Source organism: Scatophagus argus, chromosome 17 (assembly GCF_020382885.2).
Source record: "Scatophagus argus isolate fScaArg1 chromosome 17, fScaArg1.pri, whole genome shotgun sequence".
NCBI lineage: Eukaryota > Metazoa > Chordata > Actinopteri > Scatophagidae > Scatophagus > Scatophagus argus.
The window spans coordinates 4,038,959-4,059,097 of record NC_058509.1 but is presented as its reverse complement, the minus strand read 5'-3'; the positions used below and the strand labels follow the sequence as shown (position 1 = coordinate 4,059,097).

The window sequence follows — 20,139 nt, the reverse complement described above, 5'->3', positions numbered from 1 at the left end:
ATATTTCCTGCTGATGGCAACAGGCCTAAACAAGCAGCGAGGAAACGATCAAAACACAGAGCGAGTTTATGAATGGACGGGCTTCGTGATATGAAGCACGGCCCTCGGTTTCTTAGGAGGCCCTACAGAGGGAGTTTATCTGCTGACATGCGAAGGGTCCACTGATTCCTGTAAAACGCCCACAGTGTGGAGTCATATGGCTTTCGGCTCCATTATTCAGCATCCTGCTTTCTGCTGACTGACTGCAGAAGCCTGCGTGTGTCTGCAGACGGCAAGTCAACACTCACACGAGTTTGTGCAGAACCAGAGCAGGGTCGAGGCCTGCTGGCAGCCAGCGTCCAAACTGAGCGATGGATGGCGATTTAATTTAAAATGTCGTCATTTATTTAGCTTCTTGTGAGTTTGTGTTCTTACTAAACATTTGAGAAAGTCTGGCTTGTGTTTTGTTCCTTCTTCTCAAACAACATTGCTCAAACTACTAAGGAATTAATCAATTAGTCAGTTGACAGAGAATTCATCAACAACTGGTCCGGAAATGCTTTGCTGATGAAGTCATTTATCAAGCACAAATGGTCAGACATTAATCAGGATATTTTCTTCTCAAATGTGAAGATTTGCTGCTTTTCTCAGTTTTATAACAGTGCAGATTGATTATATTTGAGCTTTGGGCAAAACCATTTGTTTTCTTTATTTTCTTCAAGTTTAACAAGCAAAAACAGTTAACCGATTAATATAAAACAATAATAATTATTATTTATTAATGAAGGTTTTGTTTGGTTTACGGCACAACTTATGTGAGTGTCCTGCAGCTGCATAATAAACTGACATCAGTGCTGAAGCTGGAGCACTAAATCATCAAACATCTACCAAGTTCTCTTACACAGATGTTGTTTTTAAACAAAATCAGACGGTCTGCTTCAGCAGCAGCCCCATCAGAAACTATTGTCTCAGCAGCGCTGCATCGACACACACAGAGCCAAATAGCCTTCACCGCACAACACTAAAAACTTGCTGCAATTTTCTCTAATCATTTCAAATTGCTTGTTATGCTGCGCAAAGCGCAAACTGTCCCCTCTGAGCTTCTTCACTCACCTCACATCACCGAGTGTTTAGGAGGGACAACAAAAACAAGCAGAAGCTTTAAAGGAGGCGGCCGATTGGATAATGTTTGAAGGAGCAGGGGATTGTTGCGCTCGTGACTTTTGAGAAAGCACCCTGACACTTCCTACGGGGTTTTAAATGTGTTGTGGAGCCGTCACTTCAGTTAGTTGCCTGAGAGCGAAGCACGGGCCTCGGTTTCCCACGCAGCGCAACAGTTTGTCACTCCTGTCTTGTCTGATGCATGTGACTCTCCGAGAGCCACACAGCTGCGCTCTGATTGGCCGATGTGCCGCAGTGATGACAGCAGGCGTCCCACGCAGCAGAGAAAAGTGTCATTGTTGATAAATACAGCCCACGGTCTGACCTTAAGGAAGCCACACAGCTAACCTCAGCCTTCTCACCCATCTGCCCACCTGCTCTCTCCTCCACCTCAACATCTGGTGAGCACAGCAGCAGCAGCAACGACCTGTCGCTCCGAGCCAAGGACAAGATCTCCTGACTAGACGGATAAACCGAGGCATTAACGTAATTTGTGATCTTAAATTCAGCACAATATGGGTAATCACATCACAGAGTTCAAGTCCCAGATGAGCAGAATTGAGATGCAGACGTTGAATTAATTATGACCTTCTGTGCTGCTGCGACAAACTGCTCCCGGTACTACTAATCACAGCGTTCATAAACGTATAAGGGAAGTCAGAGTCAGCAGCCCTAATGAACGACCTCATGAATCAATGCATGATCTGACTGGACCACACTGGAAACAGGATGACGAGCAGAGAGGGAGATTCACAGGGGAGAGGAGGAATGTATGAACGCACCTCCGGGACTGTTGCTCAAAGGGTGGGGGAATCAGTGGCTTTCCTGACTGTTACGGAGCAGCCTCCACCCGTTTTCTCCATCAAACCTCACTATCCGAATTTCTGCCAGATCCTTGGGTTGAACCGACAGCACTGTTTCTTCTCCTCCCCCTCCTCCTCCTCCTCCTCCTCGACTCCAGGCCTTTTCGAATGTGGAAGAGGTGACACTGTTGGCCTTACATCAGACTTATGCATCTCACACATGAATTAATGAAGCTGAGCCGAATGTTTTGTGGACACGTCAAAAATTAATTCCCGTTCATGAAGCATGCGACTTAAACATCCACCGAAGAGATGAAAAACAGCAGCAGATGAAACATCAGATCTGTGTGGAACGATGAGGCGACCGTGCACACACAAATATCACATATCCATCATGCTTTCTGCACTGTTTTGGCGTGTCTGAGGTGTGACTGCAGTTCTTTCAGTTATGTCATCTTGCCGCCATTCTCTGAAGCCGGAAACAGAGCATGTTTGGTCAATTACCCATTAGTCGCAAAGTGCTTCTGTTTAAGGTGCAAAAACAGTCTATTTTAGATTTTATAGATGGATCTGAATAACTTAAAATTGGCTCCCAAAGTTTTGATTTTTTTCCCCCTTGTGCATTAGATGACACGGCCATCTTGGAAGGGGGGAGCACAGGAGGTGCATTTCGTTTATTTCCATCAGATTACCAAGTTGCATGTCTGAACCTCATTGTTATCTTTATCCAGGCTTAAGTCCGTCTCTATTCATCCCACTTTACTTTCATAATAATCCCAACTTTCCCAGCCCGTTGCTGTTTGCGCCTGCATCAGCTCTTGCTTTTCTCCCAGAATGCTTTTCTGCGTGCTCCTTCGTCTTTCTACCCCTCACTCCCCTCCCTCCACATTCGTAGGAGGTTCCAGCAGTAGGACACAAGGAACAGCACCTGCAGACGGAGACTCATGCTGCTCTGTTTCCCTGGCAACCCCTACATTGGGCTTTGCGTGTGCAAACCATTAAGCAATGCCAGCTCTGCATACACACACACACACAGCTGCACGCACACACACACACACACACACACACAGAAAAGCGCCCCCACACAACAACCCTTTTAAGGGTTTCCGGCTGGCAAACATTAGCTTCTTTTTCTAATTTGAGCAGTTTTTCCAAAGCTTTTTTTTTTTTTTTAACCTCCAATTCCAGCAGCTTAACACGTGTCACATTTTCCTCACAATCATAAAAAGGACCCCCTGGGAATCAGCAGCCGCCGTCGAAACAGAGGCAGGTTTTGTTGGGGCATTTCTCTGCAGATGACATATATCCTCAGTGTGTATAGGAGCTCTGCGCCTCCTCAATGTGTCATGATCACATCTCCAAATGATGTGACATCCAGCCCCGGCATCGGCCCCGAGTCGCCACCGCAGGGAGAATTTCTTCCACTATTCTGGGTGTCTGTGCTGACGCAAGCAGAGGCAAAGAGGGCCCCCACCCTGTTTTCCCCCCTCGTCATTCCCACTCAGACGCTCACCTTCCTGAGTTGCCAACATCAATGCTGCTCAACCAAGTTTCCAGGAAGTGGCTCCGCAGGCCGTAAAAGCTCACCTGTGGAGGGAAAAACGCGCCCGTGTGTGCACACGCACCTAACAAGAAGAAGGAGGTCACTGTTCGTTAGCTCCAATTTAACTCCGCTTGCCTGAGCCCTTCATTAATGCTTCAGTTTGAAGAGTTCAAGCCCAATAATTTGACTGATTGGGCAGCACACACGAGCTGAAGCCCAGCACACACACACACACACACAAGGCTTTAAACAGTAAGGTCCTCTAGTCCTCAGGAGGTCGTACATAAACGGCAGAGTGGAGGGCAGGCTTTACAGCGACACACACACACACATCTGCCTCAGCTGTGGACATCCGAGACAGATCCGACAGGTGAGGAAGGCTGTTAATGAACAAGGCCTCAATCGTCTGCTGAAACTTTCGTCTCATCTGAAAATGCATCTCTGCTTCCACAGAGCGACGCTCGCAACTCGGATGAGGAGGTGCACGACTTAACGAACGAAGACCCACACGAGCACAGATGCACGCACACTTGAGAGACACACATGCGCGACCTTTTCTGCACTAGCAGGCAGGAGGTGCTGGTTGTGGTATTAGTCACCAACGTCTGATAAATAGGCAGGAGTTTGACAGACATTCAGACTGAGAGTCTACACGCAGCAGTGGTTTCAGGTGAGGTGGGAGGAAGAAAAGCTCAAGTGGGCCTTCAACAGAGGCAGAATTAAATTTACTTCTTTGTCTTATGTGGTAGTAACCTTTGGGTTTTAGATAAAACAAGTAGTCAGAAGTGAATTTAGGCTTTTAATGTGACTGAAAATCATTCACATCATAATTCATTCAGCAACAGTCATTTATAACTGACTGTACTTTCCAATGCAGCAATTAAAGAGCCCCAGTAGAACAGATTCTTCAATATGAAATGTTAGGTTCAACACTTAAAGGCACACAGAGTTGTTAATGTCAGCTCACAACAGAGGAAAATGCAGCTGATTAATGAAACTGCCATCATCATCATTTCATTTGTCAAATTTTACATTTGATCATACAAGACAAGGTCAAAAACTTCAATTTAAAGTAACCTGAGAAAATGCAGCAGGCATCACTGCAACCACTGCTTAAATTAATTATATTTTCTTACATAAATGAATACAAAGGGAGTGAATTTTTGACTAGAAGTTTGATTAAGGTAAGAATAGATAGGCCTTTATTAGGCCCACGATGGGGAAATTCTCAAGGACAGCAAAATAAAGGTGCAGATAAGTCATATAAAAATGTACAAAGTTAAAAATACAGGAATATTAATTTTTTTTTTTTTAAACAAACTATGTATATATAGATATATATATATATATATATATATATATATGGGGGTCTGGTGGGAGCAGCGCTGGTTGTACAGGCTCACAGCAGCAGGGAGGAAAGACCTGCAGTAACACTCCTTCAGACACTTCAGGTGAAGCAGCCTGTCACTGAAGGAGCTGCCCAGTGCTGTCGGGGTCTCATACAGGCCATGAGAGTCATACTCCACCAGAGAGGACAGCTCGGCTGTCATCCTTCTCTCTCCCACCAGCTGCACTGGATCGAGGGGGCTCCCTAAGACCGTGCTGGTCTTCCTAATGATTTTATCCAGTCTCTTCCTGTCTGCAGTAGAGATGCTGCTGCCACAGCAGACCACTCCGCAGGAAAGGGCCGATGCTACCTCAGAGTCAAGAAAGGTCCTGAGGAGCACCTCCTGCATTGCCCTGGACCTGAGTCTCCTCAGCAGGTACAGTCTGCTCTGGACCTTCCTGTACAGTGCACTGGAGTTGTCTGTCCAGTCCAGTATGCTGTTGAGGTGAACACCAGGAGTCCACTATCTCAGTGTCCATTCCCTGGATGTTCACTGGTGTTAGGGGTGAGTGTCCACGCCTGGAAATCCACCACCAGCTTCTTTGTTTTGTGTGACATGGAGACGTTTCTGCTGGTGCCAGCCCACAAAGACCAGGATCAGTTCTCTGTATTCTGCATCCCTACTCCTCAGTTATGAGGCCAACAACCACAGCAAGTTGTGTAGAATGCAAAAATAATAATAAAATATTGACATGAAAAAGCTGCAGTCTGAAATTCTCATAAATTAGCCAACTCACAAATTGGTTTCCTCAAAACCAGATGTTACCAGGTGTTGGGGAGGTTCCTCTCTTCCCCACCTCAGTGTAGTTACCCTGAGGGCTGATTTGTCACAGAGCGACTGCCCTCCACTTAGCAGAAGGCCCAAGGTGATGAAAAACACCACCATTTGTGTGATGCACCTCACAATTAAGAGTTCACGCAAAATGGAAAAAGGGCACGAGTCTGCGCTCCCTGACTGTCACATTTTCCATCACGAAAAATGTATTTTGCAGTGTCTGAACCATGAGTCGATGTGCCTGCCATTAAAACCAGCGCACGGTGAAAAAGGGTCTAGAGCAAATGCTTTTATTCCTCCATTAAACAGAAGGAATAGACATTAACCCACATTTCAGGATGGCAGAGCGAGCGCTCGCCATATTCAATTTCATTCACACAAAAAAATGGCCATAAAAATTCCTCCCTCCCTGTCGCTTCCCGGCCTCTGTCAAAGTGAAAGCGTCTCTGAGGTTACCAAGTTTAACAGACTTCCCTGAACTAGTCTGAGCCTGTCTTGTTGTAGTTACTGTTGCTAAAACCCTGGTTTATTCCCGCCTCTGGGAGAGAAGTTCCCTTTGTGTGAATCCTGCTGCCCTCGCACACTGTAATTTGAAGGGACCGTAAGGAAACACTGGTTTGGCTGCCTGAGCATGACACAACATGTAAAAATCCATTTGCTCGGGCCAGGGTGTTAACTCTTTCTCTGCACCTTTTTGACAGACCGAACAGGGCAGCTCCTGCTCACACGGGACATTTAAAAAGCAGAAAGAAATTTAAATTCTTCTCACTTTTTTCATACAGAAATCTAAACTGAATGTAGCTGCAGTTTAACAGAAATGCTAAATTATGTGTAATAGTATTTTTGTAAAAAAGAAAAAAAAAATTCAAGTTCTTGCATGGGCACAACAGCTGGCAGACATCTGACAGGAGATGCAGAAGCTAGCTAGCAAGCTAGGCTAACTAGCTTGCTAACTAAACTCGGACAGAGTGAAATCAGTCGGTGGTGGAAAAAGTACTAAACCTTGTAATACCACAGTGCAGAAATACTTTTTAAAATGTTGCTTTAGTAAAAACTACAAAAACTGTAATTGTTACAGTGAAAAAGTACCTCATAGTTGTATTGAAGTACTTTTGCAAATGTACTCAGTTACTTTCCTCTACTGAAGTTAGCTCAGCTTGCTAACACTGACGTGAAATTACAAACAACTTTTATTGCACTAATCAAATGTAATTTAACCAAGAATTGGACACGATGTCTCTGCAGAAAAATAAAACTTAAATCTCTATCCATTTTATTTTATTTTTTAAAAACAGACACCATCAATACACAGACCAATGTTGTAGCAAGTATTTTAATCTCATCAGCCTCATCTAATCTCTGATCATTTCTGCATAAACTAATGATTACTGAAACAGTGTTGTGGTATGCAGGAGATCCTGATCCTGGTCTGACAGCGAGATTTAAAGGGATTAAGAAGGAGCTGACAGAAGAGGCCTCACAAACCTCTCTGACCTTCTTTCCCAGACATTTCTGAAGGTTAAATGCTGAAAACGAGGGCAGCTGAGGCCAGAAAACTCACACTGCAGCTTTAAAGCACCACACAAACATCTCTGTGACCCGTCTTGGTTAGCATGTAACTCTGATTAGTGCAGGCTGCTGCTGGGGTTTATTCCTACCCTGGATATTTAACCATGGTCAGATGCGCGGTTGATCATTAACAGGAAACCGTTTCTGTCCGTTTGTTCCAAATAACCAGAGCGGTTAAAAACAACCAGGGTTGACAGACGGAAATCTGAGCCGTCTTCATCCCTTCAGTTTTGGCTCACGAAGACAATTTTCCACTTACTTTGAACATAATAAATCCACCATCCGTTGCAAACTACACTTCTAAACATTAATAAGCCATCAGGTTAACGTGATAAAATACACATACTTTATTTCTGTGCATAAACATCCCTGTCAGCACAGTGAAGGATGAGAAACTCAGTATCCGTCTCCCTGCATCGGCTTTATTGGGTAAACATTTTCCACCTTGTTAAATGTACCCCCTTTTTCACTGCAGTTGTTCACCATTTATCACGCAGCATGTCCTCTGCTGAAGCAGGAGACCAGACCTGTTGGGCTCTGGTGTGAGGAGCCTTTTATAAGACAAGAGGAATGCAGAGGCAGTTCTATAAACACCAGTGTTGCTAACAAGTCTGGGCATTTTCAGGGGCACTTTGAGGAGCGCGAGGGAAAAGCCAAACGCCACACCGACATCACGCAGCCGCTGACAGGCCGTCTGGACGAAAACATGGACGGGACACGTACTGAGAGGGCGAGTGAACGCAGCTCGGCGCACATTGTCCTAAAGGTTAATAAAACTGCACTCATTTCTGAATGAGTGAGTTTTAACTCAGGGTGGTGTTGGTGTTGGTGGGGGGGTCACATTTTTCTGTCGCAGCTAACTAGGCCACACATCCCACAGTGTGCTGCACCACACTGACTTCGTTTGAATTTAAAGCAGAGGTGGGCGTGTTTCATTTACTGCCTGGTTCATAAATGTTGTGCAAAAGCCTCACTTTCAGCAGCAATTTGTCAAAACACGCCAGGTTTCCACTCAAATGTAGCACAAATTCATGGCAGAGGATAGAAATTTCTGCACGTGCATAGAAAACACAATGTGAATGTGGCACTGACGGTTGCTTCCTGTGCCGATGTGAGAAACATTACTCCTCATCGCTCCACACAGACCTGGTGTTGTCTTCAGTGGTTGTTTACGTCGTGCGTTTTAAATGCATCCCCCCTGAACCGTGTCGCATTTTGCTTGACTAAAAACTTCTATATGAATTTTTAAAGACTTAAAAATTTAAATTTCTGGATTTTTTTTCTTTTTCTTTTTCTTTTTTTATGATATTTCAACCTCGCAAACCAACAACATGCTGTAAATGCAAACTAAAACTGCACAGCTTCAGCATTTACAGCCGACATATTTACAGGTGTAATTTATATGGTGGGAAGCAAAATGGGGAAAGTTTGTCGGCTACATGAACCGCAAACATTTTTCAGAGTAGAAAGAAGTAAGCTGATACAAAATTGTAATGTATTAAGTATTAAGATCTTTTACATAAATAAAATTCCACTCATACAACAGTGTAAAAATAATCTGGTACAAATTAAGGTCATGCATTTAAAATGTTACTCAGGTAAAAGTATGTAAGTTTAATCAGGAAAATGTACGTCGAGTATTACGAGTGCTGTTATACATCATTTGACTGTGACTCAAGCCTTAAAGGGCATCCGAGATTTCACTGCTGGAGTTGATGTGAGCTGCTTTCTGACTTTCTGTTTTGTGTCGCACACAAAATGAAAACAAAATGCTGGTAGCTGCACTGATGTAGCCTGAATAAACCTCTCTGTTTGTTTTCCAGTTTGTGCTGTGCACATGAAGAAAACCTAATATTTCATTACTTCACAGTTCGCCTGGCAGCAGTCAGCGTCACTGGGCAGAGAGAGGGCGAATCTGTCTGAGGGGGAAACCGCTGCCTATCCCGGCTCAGCTACTTAGAGACCAGCTGTTTGAGAAACGTAAACAAAGACTCAAAGCGGGGGGGGGGGGGGGGGGGGGGACAGGAGTTCCTCACTTCCTGCTTTGCTGCCCACAAACTGCGTCACAGGATCATTCCTGACCGTAAACACAAACACACAGGAGCACATCCACCGGCCTGTGGCAGGACTGAAAATCAGAGGGTTTGCTGCACAATGCAGTAAAAAGGTACTAAAAAACAAAGACGTAAGTGAGTGAAAATTTTCCACCGTTTATGTTTTATAGCTTTATGTTTAATGACTGATTCTAAGCACTGTCCCTTTAGGGATTCATCGCGTGCTTGTATCCTTTCCTGATGTCTTAGAGCGAAAAAGGATCTGAAAACAATCGAGTATGCGGTTTCACAGAACAGAAGATTTCTTTTGTTACTCTGTTTACAGTGTGTGATGGTTTATTATGCTTCAGATAAAAATACAGTCAAGCGGAGTGGGAGGCCTGACCAAAAAAACAACATCAACAAATAAAAATCAACATTTAGTTAATCTCAGTCAAGAGCCATTAACTAAGCTGTCACTTTTCTAAAATGCCCTGTAGATTATAGCCCGACTTAAAACAGCTTGTGAATTTCTCCACCGTCACCAGTCAGACGCAACACTGCACTAAACATGCTGATTTCTTTCTCTCTTCTTTCTTATTGTTTACGCAAAAAAAACAAACATTTATGAAATCTAAAGTTTGAACGATTAGTAGACAAATCTCTTAATTAATCAAAAATATTTTTCAGTTTTGCACTGACACAGCGACTCACATCGATCCCCATGAGCCGTGGAACATTACAGTGCTTCTCTACTTTCTGATGTTTTACAGACAAAGCGTCTGCTGCTGCGTAAATCTGTTAATGTTGTGATTTATTGATTTATTTAAATCATGAATTACAAGCTGTTTGCTGCAGCGACGCCACACAGAGCCTCGAGGCCACGCTGCTATCGTAAAATGTTTTAGGTTTTAGCTTGTCCAACACGTTTGTATGAGAATATTCTATACAACACAGGTTTGTCCCATGTGTGTCTGCGTCTAACCCCTCTGATCGGCTCTGTGGCTGAATACGAGGGTCTCCTGTTTCAAACGCAGGACCACCTTCACTACATTAAACATCCTTGTCCGTACAGCATGTTTTTTAAGTTGCCCAATAGCCCAAAATAACAGAAGAACAAGTAAAGAAAAGGTTTGTCAAGAGAGGTCAGCCTGCCCTCCACTTAGGAGAAAAAGAACAACTGAATTATAAAATGTAATTTAGCCAAACTCATTATGAAGCTGCTTTGGAGGGGTTGGATTACTTGTTCCTTGTATATAATTCGGTCCAGTTCAACACCACCACTAACTACAGCCTGAAATATAATTGCTACAGTTGCTGCAGTGCCAACAGAAACCAATCATTACAAACTCCTTAAGGTTTGGATTTACTGCAGGGCTTTCAAAAAGGTGCAAATATATAAAGTCCCCACTGTTTCTCTGCAAATTATGGTTTTAAAGAAACGCAAAATTGTAATTGAGAAGTCGTAAAATATCCCCCGTGAAAACAAACAAAGATAACATCTTATCAACGCTCATGACTGCAGTGTTATTGGCAGCACCCTTAAATTCACACCCTTCACCTGACAGATGTCATCAGAGCAGTCGGGTCAATAAAACAACTCATCCTTTGTGTCCCGCCGACAGGACAAACCGTGTCAAGTCGGTTTTCAGATGACCGGCAGGGAAAATGTTAGTGCGGTTTCTTTTGTACCAGAGTCCGACGGCTGCCAAGCCTCTGAGGCAGAAAGGACCCGAGAAGAGCTGAGGTTTCCCATCTTCCAGCCAACATACCGAAATAAATACCATGTTTGCATCTGTGCTAAGATTAATTACGGCTACACTGTTAAGCAAAGAAAATACTGTCTTAAAGGCTCATTTAGCTTCGGGATGGGCGTTTTTTTAAAGCCAGTCTTGGACATTAATCATCGTAATGTGATGGCTTCGGGGCAGTATAAGCAGGGCTCTTTAAGTTGCGAGGAAAAGCCATTCTCCACAGCAGAGTTTAAGCATGTGATAGCATGCCATGCAATTACCATTTCCTTTCTGATGAAGGGAAAGCTTTGAGCGCAGGCCTGGGAAGAGAGGTGATGAACTAGGTCAAAAGGCAAAACAAGAAGCCAAACAAATGCCTGAACAAGTTATCAGATGAGGGACTGAAATGGGTTCTCCCAACAATATGCTGAGAAATTTCACCAGAACTGGAAACAGCAAGTTACATCAAGTTCAAGTTAACACTTTGAAGATACTGTAAAAACATGACGGGCTATCGCTGCATCCACTGCCTTCAACTGCAATTCTTCACTCAGTTTACAGCCCAGCAAGGGCTTAGATTTGGATTAAGATCCTAAAAAGACAACAGAACATGTGGCCAGAAAAGGCCTATGCACCAGTGTTTTCAATCACAATTAAGGTGCCGGAAGGTGACAGCAAGAGACAGAAAACAAGTACAAATCGACACAAAATGACTAAAGAGATGCAAAACAACTACAAAGGACACATAAAACAACCACAGAGATGCACTATAAAGAGACACAAAATGGCTACAGAGGGACGTGAAAGGACCATAAGAGGCCAAACCAAACAAAAAGAGACTCAAAATGACTACAAACAACACTGTTGATTTGTGTCTCCGTCAGTCTGGGTCTCTTACTGTGTCCAGGAGTCTTTTGTCTCATAATCTGTCCATGGCAGGAAGTTACTTTTATCATCCAAGTCTCCAAACCCGCCCCCGACTTCAGGCTCTTCCATCACAATCAAATTAATCTGAATTACAGTATTTTCACGTCCACATCTTTAACACTCAAGTGAAAAAATAAAAAAGTCCCACCACGCTGCAGCAGCTGCAGCTCCATTATCTGCATCGAGAGAAATTCATCATTAAAAATAGAAACAAGTGTCATTTGGCCACCATTTCTCTCGTCTTCTGTTAGGCAATGAAACGCGCTGTTCGAAAACTTAATTATTTATGTTGTTTGGCCAGAAAAGCTCAATGGGGGAAAAAAATGTTTATATGATAAATAACCAGAGGGACTCTGGCTCGCTGCTCGTAGACATGAGGAAATCTGCTGTGTGGATCGACTGCTGGGGAATGGCAGTGATGCACATTTTCACACCCAGCATGTAACGGCGGCAAATTCGTAGATCTGTGAACTGCAAACGTCTGTTGACACGTAAATCTGTCAATTCTCAACATAACACGAAATGCATCAAGCCAATTGGTGCTCTGTTTTAACGTGCCGTAGCTTCAATATGCTGCACCAGCTTTATTGTCTTCAATGTGTATTTTTATCGTATTTTGTTATATTGTTTGTAAGTGTTTTCTGTGGCGTCGGGATCCTGAAGATTCACCTCAGTAAGGGCTTCTTTTCTCACTGACGGCGACACACTGAATCAACACCAAATGCTGTTTACAGACAGAGAAATGTCTTCAGCACGCTGGTCTCGTATCTGATGAGACTGTATTGTCTCCACTGATGAGAGATTAAAAACCATCAACGCATCCTCAGACTCTCCTGTATGTTGTGCTGAGATTAAAATGTCATACAGTGACACATCAGGTTTGTCACAGGTGTGCAACTGGATTTTTCCACAAAACACAACCTTTACATCCTCCTCTTCCCCCCCTCATCCATGAATGTGTTTGAAAGTCTTCTTCGCTGAAAGGTGGTGCTCAGTGGACCACAGCTGGCTCAACAAAAACTCCCCACCTTCAGCACATAAATGTGAAAACAGCCTTCAGGTGTCAAACTCTGCACATACGTCATTCTGCACAATGAAGCTCAAAACACCCGAGTGATGCAACAGTAAAGAAAACACATTTTAGAATGGAGAGTCTGCACCGAGTCTTTGAAAGAAAGAGGGAAAACCCTGCCATCGTTTGCCCTGTTAATCTTGTTCGTCTTAAGCACAAGAAGAACGAAGGCATTAAAGGATCACATCCTGTGAGACCCGGACAACTCCAAACTCCAAAACTTCTCATGAGCCAAGAAAAGCAACCCTGTAGGCAGATTAGTGACCAGACATTTCAGATAGTCTGTCAGATAAAGAGTCCTTAAGAAGTCGGACATTTTTCTCAGCCCATAACAAACTAACTCAGAAGTTACAGAGAGACAGTGATGATCAAACAGACTTACTGGAAAGTTAGTCGATGAAGTATTTTTTGGTATTATTCAGTATACATGAATATTACAAACGCCTTCGCCATGTGACATCATTTTAGGTCAACATCATCCAGGAACAGAAGACCCTCATCGCACTGCATTTCAGGACACGCAGGAAGGAAATAATGATGCTACCTTAAGCCAAAATAACACATCTCATGCCAACAAGACGCAGTGATCTAACTGCTCTGTGGTCACAAGAGACGACTGAGCAGTTCAGGCTTACATCCCAACCAACAAATCCGCCATCCGCCAGACAGGAAGCGCAGAACACAGCCTGAACTCCTTCAAAAGAAGAGCCAACTCACCTTTTAAATTTTTCGGGTTGTTCTGCTTGGTCCGCGGCATTTTTCTGCCTCAGTTCACACGTGCATCTTGGGAAAAGTGGATTCTGGCGTTGGACCTCGAGAAGACTTGACTCCCGAGCCACAGTCTGGATACATCTACAGAAAACACACACACACACACAGGCAGAATAAGCTAAAGGTGAACTCGCACACGATCAATAAGCTGACCTCGCATTGTGCCGCGTCCTCTGCTCTAACTTGGCAGCTGTCAGAGTCCAGGACAGAGTCGCTGATTGAGTTCAGTCCTCAAACAGGTGTCCCGGCTGGACTTTCATTTCAGGCCTCTCCTCTCTGAGCTGCTCTGTGATAAATGTGCAGTGCGGCTCGGGCTGCTGTCTTCCGTCGGTGGGAGGAGGTGTGAATGTGTTCTCCCCATATCAATATAACCTCTGCAGCAGCTGCTATCTGCCACTCTGATCTCAAACAAAGAGACAGAGAGGTGGAAGATCCGCTGCTGTTTATAGGAAACGTCTGATTGACATGTCAGCCACTGATGCAGGCTGCCTGCTCTTCACTTTGACGAATGTCAGCGCGGATGGCGAACGATGCAAACAATGAAGTCCTGTGTGTGATGAAGGCTCAGGGGCAGCTGGGCGGCCACACAGAGGTTACTATCAGAGAAATCTCCCTGCTGGGCTGAGAACACTGCAAAACATCCAAAAAAACCTGAACCCACCTTCACAGTGGAAACGTCTTAACTGATAGCTTCTTGATGCCCTTTTACACAATGAAAGATCGAAAACTTAAGACGGGTTTATGCAAATTCTGGTGCGCTAGAACAACAGGAGGCAAAAAAGGTGGGTGTTGGAAGTTAAATGTTATCGACATGTCAAACCCACAGAGCTTCAAAAGCTTGTGTGTGCTGCCTGCTATGCACAAACACCTGCAGAAGAAAAGCTCACCTCTGCATAGATGGGGAGGGGGGCAATAAAATCCCCAAATCATACACAAATATCTGATTTAAATCAGATTTTTAAGCTTTCTTGCCCTTGCATCATCTCCACCGTGTCCCCATAACACCTCTACCCGCTGTCAGAGACATGCACGGTGCAGAGAGCAGCCGTGCTTCAGGAATCAGCCTTTGTTTCCCCCCTCTCACCGATATTACATAACACTTACTACAACTGGATGATGTTTTTTTTTCTCCATACAGTTGGTACATGTGGCGCTAGAGCAATGACATCATCTCACGGTGGATTTCGGTACGGACTCGCTGTGTGCTCGGCGCCTGCAGCAGGTCGCAGAAAACACGTCCAGGTCGCGTGGACAGAGACAGTGAGAGCAGCTCACCTGGATGCTTCACTGATGCCCAGTTTTGTTTGGCTTCGACGTCGCGGGTGATGATGATGATGAGGATGAGGAAGAGGAGGAGGAGGAGGAGGAGAGAGACATTTCCTCTGGCGTGTCTGTCAGTCCGTCTGCCAGCCTGTCTGCGTGTCTCTGTGAGTGTGCGTGCGTTTGCGCGCGCGCACGTGTGTGCACAAATATGTGAGGAAACACCCTGATACTGACACAAGGAAAAGAGAAACATAACATACCGGTGATTCAAACCGATCCTGCGCTGTAACGCTATGTCCTAACCCTGTGAGGCTGGGCTGCAAGTGACTAATGACTGATCATTTCGTTCACACCTGAGGAACAACCACAGGCATTATGTAAAGAAGGGCAGCAGCGGCGGAAGTGCACGCATAGTCACGCATTGGCGGTGTCTGAGAGTGTGCGACGTAATTAATATGAGTAACTATAAATTTTAAAGTGAGGCTGCTTTTTGTGTTTTTTTCCGTGCTGCAGGAGAGATAAGCGCCTGGTTCATGGGAAGCAATCGTGATTAAATAAATTAAAAAAAAAAAAAAAACACCAGAAGGGAAGAAATCATTTGGCTTTAAATGCATGCAATGAAGTCAGCAAAAGCAATGCATGGGAATAGCGTATTTTGTGCCTTTTGCAACACGTGAACGCCCTGTAAGTGAGGGAGGAGCCAGGGAAAACCCCTCGCTGTCTCTGCAGCAGGGCTTAATGGGACACTTCCCCCCCACCCCCCCAGAGCCAACAAAACCAAACCGTCAGCCTCCACGCATGCACATTTATCTCAACGTTATCAACACAAGCAGTGACAGAGAGCACATGAACATTCAAATTCGGGCTTACCTACAGTGCAAAACAGCAACAAAGACCGCAGCGTACAGAACCACCAGAGAGCTCAAGTTGCGTCCTCAGAGCACGGTTTGCTGCAGGAGTCTACAGGAAACACTGCACCAAAAAAAAAGGTGGGGGGGCAGCTCACCTGCCTCCACCTGATCACACTAAATAGACCCTTCAAAGTTCGCGGCAGGCTAAAACTGGACGAGAGACACAGGGCGAAAAAAGCATGTCCGACTCTCTCTGGCTGCGCTACCGACAGCAGCCCATATCATAGTGGCAGAAACTCGCTCCGGGTCCGGCTTGGAAAATACGCAGAAAAACAAATCAAGCGCCCTCAGAGTGGATTTATTAATACTCACAGGTGCACGGTTGTAACACACTTTTTAGAGTAAAGAGGAGGGGGTACAGCTCTGTGTTTGCTACCTTCACCTTCTCTCTCACTTTCTATTGCAGGAAACAGACAGGCCCACTGACGTCAACGGGGGTCCCGTCTCCGCCTCTCCGCCGTGGGGTGTCCTATCCTGGCCGAGGGGGGTTCCCGACGGTCGCACCGCTACCTCAGCGCCAATGACCACCGTCAAATAGCACTTTACCCTTATGTGGATCCGTACTCGTGAAGCTGCACCTCCTCCCCCTGCATTTGGATCTTATTAAGATTCCTTCCCAGTCGAGCAGTGCGCAGCCGCAGGTTGTGTCGTTTATCGTAAGCCCCCCTGACGGACCCCCATCCACCCTCTCCTGCACATAGTTTAGGAGTGACGGTTTTCCCGGAGGTTCCTTGTTGTCAGGTCACGTTGTACCCCTCCGCCACTACCGACCGGGCTTTCCCATGCTCAAACCTGCAGCAAGGACGCAGCAGTGGGCCTCCCTGCGCCAGCACCGGTCCTCGTGGCCGCACATAAACAAATAAATAAATAAACAGATGAACTATGGCCTCCATTGGTGCCAAACAACCACTCAAATAACCAGTAGTGTAAGACGAAGCAGTGAGATCCTTTATGTAAGTTAAAGTGGTAACACCTCAGTGAGGAAATACTCTTTTCCTTTTTTGTCCAGCCATGCCTTTTAAATTTTACTTACAAACGTGTTAGCATCAAAACACACTCAAAGTACAAAAATCTAAAAATATTCATTTTGCAGGTTGGACCCTTTCAGGGTAATATTCAGTTAAACTTATTGATGTATTAGAATGTTGTTGCTGAGTAAATTGTAAATTTTCCCCTGATGATCAATAAATTCTTTTTGATAATAAACATAATTTATGAGTTGATTCTATTTTGTACAATTAATCTGAATCTGCACTGTACTTTATGTTATCTAATAACTATAGAGGTGAACTTGTATTATAAGTGAAGTATTTTAAGTATTGTGGAGTATAAGTATAAAGTAGCAGATAAAAGAAACACTCAAGTAAAATGCAAGTATCTCAAAATTGTACCTGAGTAATTGTAAATGTACTTTGAGTAAATACAGTTTTCGTCTACTGTCTGTCTAGGAGCCCTATTGAATTGTTGTTATTTACATTGGTGCAAAGTAAAAACGTACACTTACTTAATACTGTACTTACAGTATTTGGGGTTTACCTGAGTTAAAATTAGTACAAAAAAACCAGGGATGCAAAATACCAAGTAAATGCTAAAAAAAAGAATCCGCCAACACTAACCTGACGGTAACAAACTGTCCGAAGAGAAAACAATTCCAAACTGATTGTGACTGCCATTGACTGCCATTGTGGATCCCTTGTGAATGGCTTCTATCACCAGCATACACCAGCATGCTGGTGAATGTGGGTACCTGTGCTAAAACCAGTTAGCTTAGTACTGGTTATCTACTCACCTGTATGTTGAACTTATTTGCATACAGCCAGTGAAAATATTTCATTTTCAGTTTCAACCACATAAAGCTGTAACTATTAGCATTCTAGCTGTGTTAAGGGAGGCTAACTGACAGCCACAGAACTGTCAAAAATACAGATATTAAAGACTAGTGAACTGAAATAAAACAAACATTATATTGCTAACAAGTATGCTCATATTATCTTGAAGCACAGGCACATAATACATCTGTCCCCCTCGCTTGTCAAAGGAAACAAACAAATATCCACTGGGAAAAGAGTGGTAGCTAATCTCACTTTTTGGCTAGCCAGCCATTAGCTAAACTAGATACATGACACACCATGAACAGCTTAAAAACTTACCTACAAGATCAGCCATTTTAGATGATAACAAAAGTTCAACATGCTCTTCAGTATCACTGCTAACATAACAATCTGCATGGGGCAGCCGTGGCCTAGAGGTTGGAGAAGCGGCTTGTGATCGGAAGGTCACCTCCATTAGCCGGCTGATGTGCCCTTGAGCAAGGCACTTAACCCCCAATTTGCTCCCCGGGCGCTTGATGCTGCCCACTGCTCCTGTGTGTGTTTCACTGCATGTAATTTGCCGGGTGTTGCATGTGTGTTCAACTAAAGATGGGTCAAATGCTGAAGACGAATTCAGTGTGTGTTTGTTAAAAAATATATATATATACTGTCAACAAAAACTGATTCTTCTTCCTCTTCTTTGTGCCTGCTAGCTACCATTAGCAAAGCAACTGTGTTTCTCTGCCAACTCATCCACAGAGACTACGATGCTAAAGGAGCTAGCTATATCTCCAAAAAGAAGACCTTTTTTCTTCTGTCTATTAATAAAATAACATCACTATACAGTGAATCTCCATGTTTTTTGAAAGCAGATATGGATGAGTTTTATGAGAGTTGACACAGAAATATAAAATGCGGGACAGCTAATGCTAATGTTTCCCCAGTTAGGCTAATGTTAATTATATTTGTTAAACAGTCCATTAAATCTGTATTTTGATTGAGAATTATACAAAATTCTCAAATCTATAAGATTAACTGTGAGTGCACACACATTATAGAACCAGTAAGTTTCAAATGACTTTTGAGGATTCACGCTCACTTTTGTTTCCCCTGTGTTAACTCATACTTTCCATCCTAACAAGCCATTTAGGTTGTTGACTTCAAGCTAATGGAGGGAAACACACCAGTATGGAGGGAAATTTTACTGATTGCTCAGTTTCACCTTTCTTCCAATAAACATATTAACACATAATCTATCAAGGCCGCCCCATAATGTTCTCACAGCCCACTCAGTCAAAAGTGTGCGAAAACAAGATGTCTTGCTTTGAAACAGCTAAAATAAGTCAATTCTAACTTTATATTTATTATTTTTATGACATGATACTTTCAAGTCATTTATAGCATTAGAAACAGGTTCTCTGGGTGTACTGCAGTGTCTAGAGCCAAGACAGCATGTATGTTGTTATTTTAATCCTCTGTTGGTACAGCTATGACACATCGCCAAATGAAAAAGGTCATGCTATTTTTGCCACATGGTCAGAAATAGCTCTCAAATAAATGCATAAATAAATCGAAAGTTTTCACCCAGCAACCAACTCCGTGGAAAGAATGAGAATGCATCACAGTTTTATAAGCACACAACTGACAGGATCCTCTTGAAGTGAAAAAATAGACTCATTTGTATTGAATTTAATCTTTAGTGTGTGAAGAGATCACCCAGATTACCAAACTAAACTGCAGCCTGAACAGTTTCTAATTTTTCATTTCAGTAGCTGCAGTTTCTGCAAAAGCCGTCTCAGAGAAACAGAGCTGTCGTGCAAAGAAACTTTGCTGCAGAGAGGCAAATCTACCCATTAATAAGCGATTGTGTGACAGCCGCCCACCATCACATCACAAGCTTCCTGCAGACTGCAGAGTGGGACTCCTGGCTCACTCGAGCTTTATGACTCACCTGTTTCAACTGCAACAACTTAAAATGGCACATTTGAATACCGGAACCTTTTTTTTTTCTGCAAGAACAAGAATGAGGTGTTGTCTTATCACAACCAGTGAGCTGAACATGATGCAATGTTTCTGTCCGTTTGGGGGATTTATTTTTTTGTGTGTGTGTGTGTGTGAATGATCGGTGTAGATAACATCGTGTGTGTAAATGATTCACCTCTCAAATACAATAAGTCTTTTTAACCGTTAATATCAATATCAACTCTTTTTTTTGCATTCACTGTATGTATGGCTATATAAAAATCAAGATGTTTTTGGTTTTTCATTATGGGATGAAAAAGCAAAAGTGTGTGTGAAATGTGAAAACCTTTTAATATAACCACATTTTCCCAAGAAGACCTCTTGTTTGGTTTGAACTAATGCAATACTGATGGCAGAACTGTTGTTTATTAATTGACCC

The 20,139-nt window shown here is 43.6% G+C and overlaps 1 protein-coding gene across 7 annotated transcripts in view; it reads right to left on the bottom strand.

The window, feature by feature from the left end:
* Positions 1-18,218, bottom strand: part of hivep1 (HIVEP zinc finger 1) — a 51,981-nt gene extending 33,763 nt beyond the window's left edge. The window contains exons 1-3 of one of the 7 annotated variants that reach the window (XM_046418439.1): positions 15,887-15,995; positions 15,029-15,178; positions 13,700-13,834 (exon numbers count right to left, since the gene is read on the bottom strand). In XM_046418439.1, the coding sequence (XP_046274395.1) occupies positions 13,700-13,739 (40 nt within the window). In that variant the 5' untranslated portion in view covers positions 13,740-13,834; positions 15,029-15,178; positions 15,887-15,995. The other 6 variants (XM_046418440.1, XM_046418441.1, XM_046418437.1 and 3 more) reach the window with 6 other exon arrangements.
* Positions 18,219-20,139: the final 1,921 nt, after the last annotated feature.